The following is a 17,962-nucleotide window of genomic DNA, read 5'->3' on the forward strand; positions in this document are numbered from 1 at the left end:
TGTTTAAAAACTTGTTATTTGGCCAAAATTCCAAACAATTCATACAATGAATTTCACTGAAACATTTAGCCTTATTTAGTTCACAATCTTTTTCATCGAGACCAGAGGTGAGCAATCATTTGTGCTGAAGGGCCACATTTGATTTTTAAAACATAGATGGGCCTGGTCAGAGGTGAAACAAACAAACAAAGAAACAAACAAACCAAAAAAGTTACAATATATGTATAATAATAATAAATCTATTAATTTTCATATGCGTAATTAACACATTCAGTGCAACTGACTGGTTTAGAAGTCAAATATCCATGTTAATGGGAGGGCTGGCACTGAATGAGTTAATCAATTATTTGATAACATAAATAGGGCACATATAAACAAACAACCATTCACACTCACATTCTTACCTACGGGCAATTTGGAGTCTTCAATTAACCTACCATGCATGTTTTTGGGATGTGGGAGGAAACCGGAGTACCCGGAGAAAACCCACGCAGGCACGGGGAGAACAAGCAAACACCACAGGTCCCAGGTCCTCAGAACTGTGAGGCATATGGTGGGCTGCCGTTTTTTAAATACATTTTTCAATTATGAATGTCCCTACACGTGACAAAAATCAGTTTGTGCTTACTGCTCTTATCTCCATTGATAATTACAAGTATGGTTGGGCATCATTTAAATTTCAGCGATTCCAGTCCCGATTCCGGTTCCTCATTTCGATTCCAGTTCCAAACGATTCTCAATTCTGATTCTTTTAGGGGGCTAGGTCAAAAAAGGTTGCATGGTTTAAATAAAGGGTTTCCAAACTATGAACATCAATTTTATTAACAGCCCGCAGCATAGACTAAAATGAACATTTGACAAGCTAGGTAACTGTTAGCGTACCTGGTTACTTTCAGTTGCACACACTTGTCCTTGTCATTTTTACTGTGGTGAATAACATCTGAGACACATTATAAAACCACTCAAGACAACCAGATGCTCCTCTATTTGTATTTGGCAATAGCGTGAGCTTCAGGTTGCTTCCTAATTGGCTATAGTTTTGTTTCACAATCACAGAGTCTAGCGCCTGGCCCAACTCGGTGTTGATCATAGGCTTAAGTATTTGTGATTGTGATCGAAAATATTGAACATTATTAACATTGAAGATTGTCGTCCCTGATCATTTTCCAAGCAGATCTGAGAGAAATCCGTCTTAACACGCCCAACACCACAGGAAAATTGCTCAGGATAATCTTTTAGATACATCTGATAATTGTACCTTTGCTCTTTTTGATCAGAGGTGGGGGAAATGCTCAAATTTGCTGTATGCATTGCTGCATGTGTCAAAGATCATTATGTAAACCAGTGGCAAGGCCAGCCCTATTTTTGGTGGGCTCAAGCCCACCCAAAACTTGCCTTAGCCCACCCTACGAATTCGTCCTCAAATTAAAATTATAAAAATAGCTTACTCCCCTGGCAAACTTTTTGTCTTTGTATTTCAAGTAAAAATGAGCTTGAAACAAAGTGATGAGTCTTATTTTTCTAAGATTTTGAGTTTTTGCAGTGCGGGTGTTTATTTTGAGATGAAGAGAAAAAAGGCTGGCAGTATCAGGTCGCTTGCATTGCCATAACTACATGTGCTAAATGTCTGCTTATCAATAGATGGACATATGCTATTTTTTTTAAAAGAAGTCAGCCAGGTACAGGTGAAACTGTAAAAAAACAACAACAAAAAAACATTATTGCATGATAATGAGTTTGTCTTCGTTTCTTTTTTGTGTAATTGTTATACTGTATATACTGGTACTACATTTCCAACAGTGTTGTCTATTACTCAAATCAAAAGGAGACCTTATAAACAACCTTTCTTCTTTAACAGAACTAGAGACAAGCCAAAATGAAATACTCATATTGTGTTCCTAATTTTACAAAAGGTCTGTGCTTTTTTGACAATACACCAGACTTTTATAATGTATTGAGTAAATAGATAATAATAATAATATAATAAATCATTATTATTATTATCTATTAGTGGCGAGGCTAGCCCCATTTTGGGTCGTCCATCAAATGGTCTTTTTCAAGGTCTAAAAAGTTTGATCAAATTTCAGAAGGGTACTTTCCAAAATTGAGCTCATGAGCTCAGCTCACCCAAAGTACTCGACCTAGACTCAACGATGGGGAGTTGGACGTTAATCAGTATAATAACACTGGCATGGAAACAGGAGTTCAGAACATCCAGAGAGATTTACACACGACCCTCCTTTAAACAGTTCATTGATTATTGTTCGCTACAGTCAGTCAAGGAAATTTAGTCGAACATCCCTAATTTTGACTGCTGTTGTCTCATTACCTTTACCCCTCCCTTTGTGTACGTGTATGCATGTGTGTGTGTGTGCACGTGTGTAGGAATCTGAGGGAGGCCTGTATGTGTGCATGAACACATTCCTGGGCTTTGGGCGAGAACACGTGGAGAGACACTATCGCAAAACAGGCCAGAGTGTTTACATGCACCTCAAGCGACACGTCAAAGAAGTAAGTATATTCCTTGTGGCTCAGAGGTCAGCCGTTGTCATTCGGTAGCGTGAAAATGTACTGTATAATCCAGGGGTGTCAAACATATGGCCCACTGGCCAAAACCAGCCCATTAGGGGGTACAATCCGGGTCGCAGGATGAATTTATAAGTGAAAAAATAAATAGGATTTCGTGGTGGTGGTGAGTAAAGATAATTTGGAGGATTATTATGCTCATGTAGAAAATAAAATGGAGTGATAATAATTCCTAGGTCTTCATAAATTCATTTAATTTTAAAGTGGAGCATTATAATTTTAAATTCCAAATACCTTTGACTTAAAGCTTTGTGCCTTAAAATACAATTACTGTGATCAGTTATTATGCGCGCATGCTGATGACAAACTGAAGCAAAATGTTCTCAAGATATCTGAAGTTGTTTTGTAAAATGCTTAAAAAAGTCATTAAATATAAAGATTTTCGTAATGTACTTGCATTGAAACAAAGGGAAGAACTTAGTTATTTAGTATTAAAGTAAGTATGGTATGATTTTAGTGGTCTGGCCCCTTTGACATCAAATTAGGCTGTATGTAGTCTCTGAAGTACAATGAGTTTGACATACCTGGTATAATCCCTAAGAAGCAATGAATGTAAGAGATTTTGTTCAATGGGTCAAAGTGACCTGCTGCAAGTTTCAGCATCCAATAATTACTGCCCTCCTTTTGCTTCTTGTGTCACTGTAATTATATTTAATACATGTAGATTAAAAAAATAAAACAAAATATGTGTTATTAAAAATGAGAAATGAAAAAGGACAGCAGAAAATCTTAAAAATAATATGAACACACTTTCGCTTAAGAAATATGTTTCATTATTTGTTTACATTCTGACCAAAAGTTCCATGTAAAAAATTACAGATGCCCTTTGTAGATGTTTTAGAATGCTTTCACTACAAATTTGTCCAGGTTGTACCTTTTCATATTTGGCTTCATGAGCTCCTCAACTATGATGGTACAGGTTATGTTGGTTCTCTTTGGATATGTTGTAGTATTGCACCAAGCTATAATGTAATCTAAAGCAGTAAACCTGAAACAGAATATTTACATTCAGTACAGTAGTGTGCATTATTATAAAAAAAAAGTTTGAATTTTGTTGTGTTGCTATTTCATCGCAGATCATTTCAAAACATTAATCTGTCATTTTGCACTCTCCTCATAATGTTACTGTATTTTGAATTTTCGGGTTATATAGATGAAATTGCAAATGGAGCAAGTTTACATTTTTTGGGTGGGAATTATGCTTTAAAAGAAACTTTAAAAATATGTCACATTTAACCTGGAAGTTAGTTGAATTAATATTGACATGTCCAATTTGTGGAGGTGTGTCTATGTTAAAAATGAAAAAATCCAATCGCTCCTGGACCCAAACTGAAGCTTCTCACCTTGTGTCTCTCTTGACAAGTTGGGAGTGAGCACTCGAGGCCTTACCTTCTGCTGTGTTTTCTCACTGGCTCTAATTGCTCCCAGATAAGCTGTGCTTTGTAAAGAGCTGCTATTTCCATGCCTGCATCTGAAAACAGAAACAGCTGTTCACATTCTGCAGGCTCCCATGTCTGCTGTTTTTTTTTTTTGTCTTTCCCTTGAGTACTTTCTGGTCTCGAGTATGTCAGCATTCTCTCAGTCTGTTTGTGTCCATCCTGTCTAACGAACAGACTGACACCTTAACGTGAATCCTGAATGCGCTTAACAAATACAGTAAATGCTGAAATAGAGCAAGATAGGTCAGTGATGTGTAGTGGTACAGTCGCCTGACTTCGGTGCGGGCAGCATGGGTTCAAGTTTCCACTCAGTGACAGTGCGAATGTGAGTGAAAATGGTTGTCTGTCTCTGTATGTGCCCTGTGACTGACTGGCGACCAGTCAGGGGTGTAATCGGCCTTTTACTCGACGTCAATTGGGATAGGCTCCAGCTCCTTGTGACTCTGAACAGGAAAAGTGGGACAGAAAATGGATGGATGGATATAGCAAAATAACAACCTGAGTAGATGAAGCACTAAGCCAGATAAAGATTTTATGTCTTACCCTGATGTTGGGTACTATTTCAAATGAGAATCGATAACATAGTATTATATGGTATGCTGACGTATAGCATGATATTAACCTGAGTACTGTGCATAAAGCACTAAGCTAAGAACTAAGATTGATAAGGATTACCATTTTACATCAGGCCCAGTAGTTTGGTGCTATTTTATGTAAGAATGAATAAAATGCTAACATGCTAACAAATATGTGCTAAATGGTAAGGTAAATTGATAATGAGTTTGTGTTGCCCTGATGCTGGCTACTTGGTACTTCAATTCCTATTTCAAAAGGCATATTAGTCTGGATAAAAAATGCTAACAATTGGTATACTGAAAAAAACAAAACCAGATAGTTGTATGACTAAATAAAATATGTATGTATGAATAAAGAAAGCACATAAGAAGCCCAACAAGAATTTTATATCAAGCCCAGTATTTCAAAAGCCAAATATAATAAAATGTTAACATGTTAATAGTTGGTATACTAGCATATAGCAGATATGTTACAAAAAAATACAAACCACCTGTATATCAAAATAGAGTGTATCATTGGATACAGATTTGAAACACGAATAAAATGAGTGCTAGTTTGTAAGAATTGGATAAGGATTAAGGATTTTATGCCACTTTTTATGTCGCAAAGCGGCCCAGATTTCCTTGTCCAGAAATAAATGTGAATCATTAAGAAATGTGTGACCAAAACCTTGACTCTTTGCTAAAAAAATGCCTGGATGCTTATTAGTTGAGATGAAAACGTGATGTTTCAACAGGCCATTTTCTGATTTTTCAATGGTGGCGTCTGCTCGAGCCATCTCATTCCCAGGCCACACCGAGAGAGCAATAATCAGCAGATTTACAACATTTATCAAACTTCACAGAGAACAAGAGTAATAAAAGTTCATCACGTTGACATACCTTTCAATTGTGTTAAAATCCTATGAATGTGTGATTTTGAACGCTGAAATGGAGGAACATTTTTATTGTTGTTTTTTTCTTCCTTTGTTTTTAAATGTTTTTAAACATGTAAAGCACATTGCATTACCTTTTGTATGAAATGCGTTATAAAAATAAATTTGCTTTGCTTTGTTGTCAGAACCACATAAAATCTCATCAGAATTGAAAAATTCTAAAATGAGATGGTAAAGGGATTTCATCATTCGCTGGAGAAAAACCACGATTACCCTACGTGAAACAATGAATGCAGCCCTATGGGGGGCACAAGACAGTGCAAACTGTAGGCCGGTCCCAAGCCCAGATAAATGCAGAGGGTTGCGTCAGGAAGGGCATCCAGCTTAAAACTTTGCCAAACAAATATGAGCGTTCATCCAAAAGATTCCATACCGGATCGGTCGTGGCCCAGGTTAACAACGTCCGCCACCGCCGGTGGAAATTCAGCTACTGTTGGTTGAAGTCCAAGAAGAGGTGGAAAGCGGGTGCTTCAGCAGAAAGAGAAGAGGAAAGCACAGAGCCTAGAACTGAATGTGGGGACTTTGAATGTTGGGACTATGACAGGAAAATCTCGGGAGTTGGTTGAGATGATGATAAGGAGAAAGGTTGATATATTGTGTGTCCAGGAGACCAGGTGGAAAGGTAGTAAGGCTCGAAGTTTAGGGGCAGGGGTTAAATTATTTTACCATGGTGTAGATGGGAAGAGAAATGCAGTAGTGGTTATTTTAAAGGAAGAGTTAGCTAAGAATGTCTTGGAGGTGAAAAGAGTATCAGATCGAGTGATGTGGCTGAAACTTGAAATTGAAGGTGTTATGTATAATGTGATTAGTGGCTATGCCCCACAGGTAGGATGTGGCCTAGAGGTGAAAGGGAAATTCTGGAAGGAGCTAGACGAAGTAGTTCTGAGCATCCCAGACAGAGAGAGAGTCGTGATTGGTGCAGATTGTAATGGACATGTTGGTGAAGGAAATAGGGGTGATGAAGAAGTGATGGGTAAGTACGGCATCCAGGAAAGGAGCTTGGAGGGACAGATGGTGGGAGACTTTGCAAAAAGGATGGAAATGTGAGGACAGGACGAGTGTTGTGGAGCTTTTCGGTGGCTCTCGGTGGACAGGAGGAGCTTCCAGAAGACTGGACCACTACAGCCAAGGTGATAAGAGAGTTAGGCAGGAGAGTACTTGGTGTATCTTATGGCAGAAAAGGAGAGAAGGAGACTTGGTGGGGGAACCTCACAGTACAGGAAATCATACAAGGAAAAAGGTTAGCTAAGAAGAAATTGGACACTGAGAGGACCGAGGAGAGGCGAAAGGAATACATTGAGATGCGACACAGGGCAAAGGTAGAGGTGGCAAAGGCCAAACAAGAGGCATATGATGACATGTATGCCAGGTTGGACACTAAAGAAGGAGAAAAGGATCTATACAGGTTGGCCAGACAGAGGGATAGAGCTGGGAAGGATGTGCAGCAGGTTAGGGTGATTAAGGATAGAGATGTAAATGTGTTGACTGGTCCCAGCAATGTGCTAGCTAGATGGAAAGAATACTTCGAGGAGTTGATAAATGAGGAAAATGAGAGAGAAGGGAGAGTAGAAGGGGCAAGTGTGGTGGACCAGGAAATGGCAATAATTAATAAGGGGGAAGTTAGAAAGGCATTAAAGAGGATAACATTGTCATCTGCAGTGAAAGCAGGGAAGCAGGTGGTGGAACAGTTAGAAAGATGGAGGCATGCACTGGAAAGCAGTAGAAGATTAGCCAAAGTAAGACAGAATATATGTTCATGAATGAGAGGGGTGGTGGGTGAAGAGTGAGGCTACAGGGAGAAGAGATAGCGAGGGTGGAAGACTTTAAATACTTGGGGTCAACTGTCCAGAGCAATGGTGAGTGTGGTCAGGAAGTGAAGAAACAGGTCCAAGCAGGTTGGAATGGGTGGAGGAAGGTGTCAGGTGTGTTATGTGACAGAAGAGTCTCTGCTAGGATGAAGGGCAAAGTTTATAAAACAGTGGTGAGGCCAGCACGGATTAGAGACAGTTACGCTTTTCCGAAAAATAGCACTGTATTGTAAAATATAAATATAAAAACGTAGTGAAAGAGAATGTGAAAAAATAGGATTTATACCACAGACGGGGCAGGACTTGGCAAAAGTACATCCGGGGCCTATTGTCCCCACGGTGTCACAGTTAGATTTTTGTAAGATTAGAGTAGAGAGGGCGGCATGGTAGTCGACTGGTAAGCACATCTGCCTCGCAGTTCTGAGGACCGCGGTTCAAATCCCGGCCTGCGTGGGTTTTCTCCGGGTATTCCGGTTTCCGCCCACATCTCAAAAACATGCATCATAGGTTAATTGAAGACTCTAAATTGCTCCTAAGTGTGGATGTTAGTGCGAGTGTTTGTTTGTTTAGATGTGCCCTTTGATTGGCTGGCGACCAGTTCAGGGTGTACCCCGCCTCCTGCCCGATGATAGCTGGGATAGGCTCCAGCACGCCCGGGACCCTAGTGAGGATGAGCGGTACAGAAAATGGATGCATGTAATTGTAGGTCAGTACTTTTGATAGTATTTAGGCCAATGGAGAAGTCTCCGAAGGCCCTCACGGCACACCACTGCCACCCACAAAAGGTAAAAATCTACGATATAGGGACCCTGTATAAAAAAAAGTTTTACCAATTTCCACAAACTTTAAACATATTTAAACTTATTAAAACTTACTTTTGAAAATGTGTTTGAACACAAAAAAACAACAACAACATAAAATGTATAGAAAATACTGTACACATTGGAGTGTCGTGTTAGGTAAGCATGTGCCTTCAAGAGGTGGGGCCTGATGGGGTGGCATGTTATGTCGGCAAGACGGGGTTTGAGTGTCTGGGTGAGAGCTATGGTCAACAGAAGCCTCTGTATTAGTGTGCTTATTGTGTTTTTTTCCTGTTCTCCCAGTCTTTAATATTTGGCTGAATGTGGATCAGTGTCTGTGGCTCTCCATTCCCACATGCGAGGGCATTACAATAAGTTCAGTATCCTGTAAAATCCCATTAAAAAACACGGTTGCTTAAAAATCTGCTATATAGCAGGGGCGCAACCGATGAACTGCGATATAGTGAGGGGACTACCGTACTTACTTTCTGACAGTGACCCTGTTAGTTGGTAGTTGGGGTTTTCCCCTGAACTTGTAAGCTGACCTCACTACTGGACGAGCCAGCATCTATTTCTAACTACCAATTTGAAGTGGCCAACTTACAACAAAATCAAGCATCTTTCTGCAAACGATACTATCTCATGTATGGATTTAATGATGAACACTTGTTTTTTTATTTCTCTTGCTTCTTTTCTCCCGCAGAAAGCTACAGGAGCTGCAGGAGGCGCCATCCCCAGGCGACGGAATGGAAAAGTGTTTTTGGGTAAGTTATATTTGTGTCACAAGCTGTGTTTAAGGTGGAGGAATTTATAGTATGTAGAGTACCACCAGAAAGTATTCACGCCCTTCACTTTTTCCACATTTTGCTATGTTACAGACTTATTCTAAAGCTGATTTGAAGATAGTTTTCTTTAAAAAAAATCTACATAAAATATCCCATAATGACAAAGTAAAAACATATTTTCAGATAGTTTGTGCAAATTTATAGTTGAAAAGGGGTTGACCAAGTTCATATTTTCTTCCATTTTCGCGAAAGAACTAATTGATTATTATGGTAAAATTTTCATTTAGTCATTTAATTGGTTGTTAAGACTTCTTTCAATTGTGAGGAATCCATTGTTGGTTAATCGATTGATGTATTTCTAGTTTCAATAGTGTCTATGAGTAAAATGTCAAACGTGTATGTCGAAGAAGAAGCAACATAAATACATATGATTATATATAAAAAAAAAATATCAAAAATTGACAAATATACCCGCAAGAATTTTGTTTTCAAAATAATTGACAACAATAGAATCACAACTCAGAATTTGTGATTCAATCATGTTTGTAATATTGGAGTACGACAATATCATCAGTGTTATCATTGTTCATGAAATTAAATATGACAACCACTCTTCCTTTTAGTCCATAAACCGAATATCAAGAGATGAAAAATAGAATAGCTTAAAGAACTAATCAAAAGACCATTAATTCAAAGTGAGTCAGTTGAACTACTGACTTGTGGTTTACATATCTTCCTCGCAGTCAAGGGGTTCAAGTTTGAATCTTGGCTCAGGCTTTCCTCCTTCATTCTAGAAACATACATGTTAAGTTAATTGAAGACTAAATCGTGTGAAAGTGAGTCAAAGAAGTTGTCTCTTAGTGCCCTGAGATTGTCTGGCGACCAGTCCAGGGTGTACCCCGCTTCTCACCCAAAGTTAGCTGACCATTGGCTCAAGCTCACCATCGACCTTAATTTGGACAATAGAAAATCGATGGATAACCATCCCTAATTTTACTTCCTGTAGATAATAGCCAACGTGCCCAATACTTTTGGTCACATTGTGTGAAACAGAGGGACAAAGTATGTGACAATGTTCTTTTGTTCATTCATTAAAAAAAAAATGCATTTCACATTGTATTCATTTGGTATCCATACATCCATTAATTTTGTTTGTCCTCATTAGGTACGTGAGTGAGCTGGTGCCTAGCCCAGTTGACTTTGGGAGAAAGACAGCGTACTTGACTGGTCACCAGTTAGTTGCAGGGCACATAAAGTACTATATAGTCAAACAACCATCCAGACTCACATTCACACCTAAAGTATTCAAAGAATCAAACATGCATGTTTTTGGAATGTGGGAGGAAGCCATAGTGCTTGAAGAAAACCCACACAAGTCCGGAGAGAACACGCCAACTCCACACAGAGCCGAGATTTGAACCCTGAACTTCAGAACCTTGAGGCAGACGTGCTAACCAATATTATACTATGCTGCCTCGTCTGGCATCACAGTGAAAGATGAAAGAAAATCACCAGAATAAGGCTGAGCCGACAAAATTATTATATCAATTTACTAAAATACAATGCCAGGGTATGTAATTTTACTTTAACTTTACAGTCAATTTACCATACCTAAAAACATTCTTAATGCATTTTATACATTTTCACTTATCTCCGTGGTTAGAAACACCACTGCTGTCATTGTTTGTTGCTGAACGTGTCAGATATTTGCACTAATCAGACTCCTCCTCTTCCACCCGCATTCTAAATATAGGACGTTAATGTGTATGTGCGGTTAGTAACTGTACTAAATCAAAGCGCCACATGCACAGCCATGGCCCAGAGGGTGGTTGGTTTACAGGGGGGCTGCCTCATGTCTCTCCCTGGTCCTTCAGCTGCTGCCACCTGTCACCCTAAGGCTAACACACTTCTATTGCCGCTATGACGCTGCTTGGCAAGGACCAGTGATCTCGCCCCCCTCCTCTCACCTCTGGCCCAGCGGAGGAGGAATTCCTTCCACTTTACCCCATAGGCCTTGATGTTGACCAACATCTTAAGTTTGCGCTTCCATCTCATTCATTATGACCGATACGCACCAGCTCAGCAGTACCTTCACACATAGTAGTTCTTAGCACAGTCTTCTTTAGTTATTAATGTTATCATCCAGGTTATTTATGTCTGTATGTTAATGGGCTGCCCCATACCAGGCCTATGAGCCAATCTATCCTTTTGTTGCTTCTCTGAGAAGTTTCCATGGCTGTGAGTCAATATACAACTAAGCTGCTCAATGACAACTCTATATGACCAAGCTCCTCTTTAGAATCATAATATAGAGGGTCCTCACTTTACGAGGTTCCCAACATACACTACAGTGTTTTGAGGTTGTGAACCGAGTGCAATGCAAGAATACGTTGTCATGCGGCACAAGGAGGCTTGCTCAGTTACTGCCAAAACTTCGTGTTTTTCACTGATTGTTCTGTATTTATAGCCGAAAAGTGTTTTTCATACAAATATTCCTTGTAATTATGGCTTTACTACTATCATGTCTGTGCGGATAAACTGGGAGAAATTCCATTGTTCTACTGCATTATCGTTATCGTGAGGCCTACACCTTAAATTTGCCAAACATTTTTCTTTGCTCTATAAAGGCCTGTGGTTGGGGTCTTTTTGATGAGATGCCCTTGAACCACCCAATGCTCAGTAAAGTATGACACAAAAAAATCCCCACAGTATTTTTAGTAAAAATGTGGTGAGACGTCACTCCATCTTCCTGGGTGGAATGATTTGAGTCAGCCATCCGTAACCCTTTGCTGGTTGCCGATGAGGGCTAAATATACAGCATGCACTCCAACTGGAAGTAAACATCATGATTATATAAAGGTAGTCAGGGACTGAAGGTTAAACACATGCTTTTATTATCCGTCTGCTTAAACTGGGTTTTAACCTTTTGTTTTAAAATGTGTAGGAATATAAAGAAGAAAGTATGATTAAAAAGAGCAATGTGAAAGGGTGTCTTTAGCAGAAATGACTGAATATTTGCTTCCTCCTTTTGAAGATTTAGAGCTAAACCGTGATTTTAACGGTGAGGACTATGAGTACGAGGACGAGGCCAAGCTTGTTATATTTCCAGACCACTTCGAGATCCCCTTACCAAATATTGAGGAGTTACCCGCTCTGGTCAGTGAGTCCAGTGTGTTTTCATGCATGTTATAGGAAGGGTGCACTCAGTGGCTTTCACCTTTGTTCCACTAAAAGTGATTCTAATATCGACACAGTGTCACTCCATTACATGCTTTGTAGGTTGGTTTGTGTTTTGTGAACACAAGCACTGTTGAAACCACTAAGTGCACAACCAATACACTCACTGGCCACAACATTAGGTACACCTTCTCTATGTAACTGCATCCAATAGAAAGCTGGAGCAATAATTCTGCCTCCACAGATTTAAGGTTTTAAGTGAGTAGTATTAACAACTTTATTGTTGTGGTTGTTGTTCACAGTGGTGTACTACTGCACTACATTATACGGACATAACGTTTATAATACAAATATGAAACAGTGAAAACAGTGTAAAAGCATCGTTCTGATTGCTCTTGTATTGATCACATTAAATTGTGTAGGTGTACCTAATGAAGTGGCCTGTTTTGTTTCTTGCACGCACGGAGAATGCATTCAAATTTCCTTTTATTTGAATGTCTTATGTCATATTTTTGTTCTCAGGCTAGACGTTTTAGTGTTAGAATGCTGCAACATCGTTCAACACATCTTCTCTTTGTAAAGCTTATGTTGTGTGTAACTTGATTGTTTTGCTATTGGTCACAGCAACAAAATGTCCTATTAAGAAACAAAGTGATATGTAATTTATACTGTATAATGTGGCTTCACTTTTTCCTCTGCCCCATCCAGGTAACCATCGCCTGTGATGCAGTGCTCAATGCGCCGTCGGCCTACAAAAAGCAGGAGCCTGAATCCTGGGAGGAGGAGATCCAGGTATCCAGACATGCCAGAAGTCTCAGACAGTTAGACAATGGAGTCAGAATCCCCCCCAGGTAGGACAACCACCAGTCAGCCATATAAAGAGACTGATGGGACCTTACATTTCTTTATTAGTCCCTTTTATAATTTTGTACTGTACAGTCATTTGGGTGCATATGGCCACAAAAAAGTGCTTAAATGTAACCGACAATCCGCTATAATGGACGATATTATATTGAGGTTCCTGTCGCGATATTATAGTATCAATGTTGACTGGACCCAGAAGCAGACGGAGGCGGAAGAAGTCGTGGAGAATGGTTTATATGTATTTGAGTTCAGGGTGGGCCCTCCAAGGCGTGATGGTGGACCGTCGGGACAAGGAACGTGCGGGAAGCGGTGGCGTGAGCATGTGGCGGCGTGGCTGGAGAGAACAGCGAGGCGGGAAGCAGGGAAGGAGCATTGCGGATGAAGAGGAACACAGAGAGGAATACAATTGTGGGGAGTAGTGTAGCTTACGTGCGAGGATAGAGCCGATGTACCACGGGTGAACATTAATACTCTGGTGGCGATTTTCTGGATCTGGCAGGCTTAAATGCAGGCAGTGTAGACTGCCAATTGGCCACAGGTGTGCGGCCGAGGTGGTGCTGATTACTGGGAAAAGAGAGAGGGGGAGAGAAAGAGGGCGAGAGGAGCGCAAAGCGCCACACAAGCTCCAACAACGGAACTGCAGAGATAGTCCCTGACAGTTCCAGTGTAATGCTCTTTGTTTGATGTTTAGTTTGACAGTAACATTCAGCAATTATATCTGCAAAACTCCTTGTTGTGAAGTGAGTTGAGTCACCTGACATTATACAGCATTCTTATGTCGTTTGCGCTCGCAGGTTAAAGCAAAAAAAATAATTAAAATAATCGTCCGAATATGACGGCTCGTAACTCAGTAACTCAACGTTCTTGCTTTTTTAATGATGTATTTTTGTATTATCCTGTTTGTTTGCAATTACGGATGACAGCAGGGTGTATTAACAAACAGGTGTCTGGATAATTCATTGATAACACTAAAATGACACCAGTCTCATTCCTATCGACAGTGGCTGGAAGTGTCAGAAGTGCGAGATGAGAGAGAACCTGTGGCTGAACCTGACGGATGGCGCCATGCTCTGCGGCAAGTGGTTCTTTGATGGCAGCGGGGGGAACGGACACGCTCTGGACCACTACAAAGAGACCAAACACCCGCTGGCTGTCAAACTGGACACCATCACTCCAGATGGAGCAGGTCTGATGCTGCTGATGTCTTGGTTTGAGCTCTCATCCAAAAACAGGAGAGTTTTTTGTCTGTCTTCAGTTTGGTATAAACTGGAAAAACCTCATCAAATCAACATTCTTAATGTCTTAGTGCAGGGGTTATCAAACCTTTTACAACAATTGCCTCCTAAAAAGGACTTAGCTCTGCAAGTACCACCATCATGACCAACATTAAAATATTGTAGCATAGTAGGCCCAAGTGTTCATCAAGAACGAGGTAGTTTTTCCCCCAAAAAAGTATATTTAATATTATTGTAAGCCACTGTAATGTTATGCACAGTATGAACACAGTGTAAATGTAGGGGAAAAAAATGTAGGAAAAAAAACCTACTTAAAAAAACAATTAAACTCTCATCAATTGCACATAAAAGTAGACCTAAATAAATGTTTTAAAACAGGCATTTTTAGAACATTAAATGCAAATGTATTGCACTTACAGCCGAACGGTATTCAGGGAGTGATACTTTCATGTACCACTAGAGGGAGGCTTCAGATAACTCATTCATTCATTTTCCGTACCGCTTCACTAGGGTCGCGGGCGTGCTGGAGCCTATCACAGCTGACTCTGGGCAGTACATCCTAAACTGGTCACCAGCCAATCTCAGGGCACATATAAACAAACAACAATTCGACCTCACATTCACACCTATGGGAAATTTAGTGTCTTCAGTTACCCTACCATGCATGTTTTTGGGATGTGGGAGGAAACCGGAGTACGTGGAGAAAATCCATGCCGGCACGGGGAGCACATGCAAACTCCACACATTTTAACCCGGGTCCTCAGAACTGTGAGGCGAATGTCCTAACCAGTCGTCCACTGTGCCGCCGCTTCAGATAACTCTTTGCAGAAAATACAGTGAAACCTCTCATTTCGAACCAGGCGTTTTTTCACAGGAGGCATATTATGCATTTTTTTAATCCAGTGAGTTCGCACATCTTAATAACATTTCTTTGACATACTTTCATCAAAATACCCCAAGGATGAAGAACTATAGTACACTTAAAGACCCCGTGGAGGCAGCGTTTCATCTCCAAGCTGCTGAATTACGCTTGTCAATTGGTGTAGCAGTGTGGTGCATGAGATCACCAAACACAAATAGCCCACACACCCACATCGACAACTAGCTGAACATTCGAGTCTGTGCCAGTTATCAGAAGCTAATGCTGATAAAACTGTTTGATACTGCAAATGGGGTGGCTATTGTGTAAATTAGTCCCACTGTTCGTACCAGCGAAGTAAAGAATTGCTCTCTCACAGACACATTTTCAGAAGTAGGCAGATAACAAAAGATGTACTTGGTTGTTTATTTCACACTTGATGTGTGGGCTTACAGTCCAGAGACTGAACTACTTTTATCTATACAAGTCCATTGTCCATAATATGCCCCATTTTCAGACACTGGCTGACCTTTGTATTTAGAATCCTTTTCTCCCTTCGGAGAAATCGTTATTGAACTAACTCATTTGAAGGTCAAACTGTTATAAAACCTTTTATCAACTGTACAGGCAATGTTTCAAGTAACATTTTAACATTCTTAACGGTCTTACAAATGCAAAAATATGTTTGCCATTATTAATTTGAAGATATAAAAGCAATAATTTGTGTTCTCAATTTTGATGATGATTCATGGACGGGGTGACAAACATCCAGCCTGAGGGAGCTTACTGCTTGTGCTTAGGAAGTGAGTTAATTCATGCAAAAGCCCATTTCACACTGCCTGAAAAGGACTAACTGAACCCCTGGTTTCAGATGTCTATTCGTTTGAGGAAGAGGAAGCTGTGTTGGACCCGCACATATCAGAACACCTGTCTCACTTTGGAATAGACATGCTACAGATGCAGAAAAAAGTAAGTCAACATGGCTTTGATACACACAATCTGTCCGCAGATAAAAAGCACTGAATGGCGTGGCCTTCGCTGCCCCCTCAGACAGAGAATGGCCACCACACAGACAACAACGCCCGGCCACGGGTCAGCGAGTGGGAGGTGATCCAGGAGTCCGGCATGAAACTGAAAGCGGTGTACGGTTCCGGTTACACGGGCATCAAAAACCTCGGCAACAGCTGCTACCTCAGCACAGTCTTGCAGGTCCTCTTCAGCATCCCAGACTTCCAGAGGATGTGAGTATACACAAAAGGCTTCACTACAAGACATTGTTTAATGGGTATTCTAGTTAATTTTTTTTTCTCATAGGAACTACTGTGAATCTATTTGTTTTGGTCTCAAACCATCACATCACAAAACCTTTATTAACTGCACAGTCGAAACCTTTAACTGCACAGCCAAATCTTTTAAGTAACATTTTAACATTCGTAACTGGCACACAATCATAAACATCTTAACAGTGTAAAATACACCTAATAGAAATACAATAAAGTAAAACTACTCACCGTTTACAGACACCTGACAGACTTCTAAGACAGAACAGTGGTGCTTTAAATACGAGTTCACTTTGAGCTGTGACCACGCTCATAACTCAAAACACAAATCTCAAATCGTCTTTCCCCATTGAAATGAGTGGAAATGCCATTAATACATTTGAACCTCCCCAAACAATTTTCAATTAACATTTTTTAATATGTCAATGTTTTTAATCAGAAAAATAGCACTATAATTGTGTACTTAAAAAAACATACACTAATGACATAATTAAATAGAATGTAAAAAATAAAACACGGAGTTTCACAACTGACTCAGTAAGCTGCAGTAATATTGTTTGTCATTTTTTGCAAAGGAAAATAATATAGGCCTGTGAGTGTTGCTGTATTGTCTGTGTACATTTATTGCTTAATCATTTCTGTTCCAATATCCATTGCTTGAAGGGTTATAACAATGTATCTCATAGATGCTGTTTATTTGTCTGTCAATGGCGTTTTGCATTGTTTATTGGCATTAAGCTAAACTGACGTTATTAATGCAAAGCAATTTGATTGTTTTAAATACACAGCATGTAATTATCCTGAGTTTTATGTTTCGTTTCACTGTAAACGTCAACTGGCAGTGGCATTAAACAGCTTGAAATCTCTTTGAAGAATTGGTCACTATCTGTCCCATTGACGAATGTTTTATTTTAAATTTCCCTAATGTGCCAATTTTAACTTCAGTTTAAGTCACTGTGTGTCATATTAATATAAACTGCTGAATCAAAAACATTCCAAATATTAAATTGGTGAGCTATGATAGACACTGATATTCAGATATTCTCCAAAAGACCTTATTGGAGGGATTTCCAATGCACAATGCAGCACATCCAGACCGTGACTCGGGTGCAGATACCATAGGAGTAAAAATATGAAATTAGAAATGATTAACTATTTATTTTCCAACAAAAAGAAAGTCTCATGTGTGTGTATAACACGTATTTGAATCTGTAGGTACGTCGGGAACCTTCAGAGGATATTCGACTATTCACCCCTTGACCCCACACAGGACTTTGCCACGCAAATGTAAGTGACTCCAGCTCTACACAATGTATATTTATGAGCAAACTAGTAAGAATTGGCAATTTTGCAATAACGCACATGTATGATTTAGTCTACAAGCTTTTCCTACAGCATGTCCAAGTAACTCTTGCTGTACTCACGTCCCAGAAGTAAGTAGATAAGATTTGCATTAGAAGAAATGTAATGCTTACTCGTCAGTCAGGAAAGGTTTTGGCCTTTATACGGCAAGGAACCGTATTTGGTCACTTAAGTGCAGTGATGCCGGTAACGCGTTACTTACTCAAAAAATTCGGTCCGGTAACATCATAAATAATCTAACACGTTACTTTTTATAT

At 39.8% G+C, this 17,962-nt stretch overlaps 1 protein-coding gene across 4 annotated transcripts in view; it reads left to right on the forward strand.

Moving 5' to 3' along the window:
- usp13 (ubiquitin specific peptidase 13) overlaps window positions 1-17,962 on the forward strand; it is a 64,732-nt gene that overhangs the window by 3,302 nt on the left and 43,468 nt on the right. For 3 of the 4 annotated variants that reach the window (XM_061778974.1, XM_061778975.1, XM_061778973.1), the window contains exons 2-9: window positions 2,386-2,511; window positions 8,847-8,907; window positions 11,963-12,084; window positions 12,814-12,956; window positions 13,971-14,155; window positions 15,935-16,032; window positions 16,114-16,304; window positions 17,559-17,630. In XM_061778974.1, the coding sequence (XP_061634958.1) occupies window positions 2,386-2,511; window positions 8,847-8,907; window positions 11,963-12,084; window positions 12,814-12,956; window positions 13,971-14,155; window positions 15,935-16,032; window positions 16,114-16,304; window positions 17,559-17,630 (998 nt within the window). Of the gene's footprint in view, window positions 1-2,385; window positions 2,512-8,846; window positions 8,908-11,962; window positions 12,085-12,813; window positions 12,957-13,970; window positions 14,156-15,934; window positions 16,033-16,113; window positions 16,305-17,558; window positions 17,631-17,962 lie in introns of those variants that run through there. The other variant, XM_061778976.1, reaches the window with a different exon arrangement.

This window comes from Phyllopteryx taeniolatus, chromosome 7 (assembly GCF_024500385.1).
Source record: "Phyllopteryx taeniolatus isolate TA_2022b chromosome 7, UOR_Ptae_1.2, whole genome shotgun sequence".
NCBI classification, from domain to species: Eukaryota; Metazoa; Chordata; class Actinopteri; order Syngnathiformes; family Syngnathidae; genus Phyllopteryx; species Phyllopteryx taeniolatus.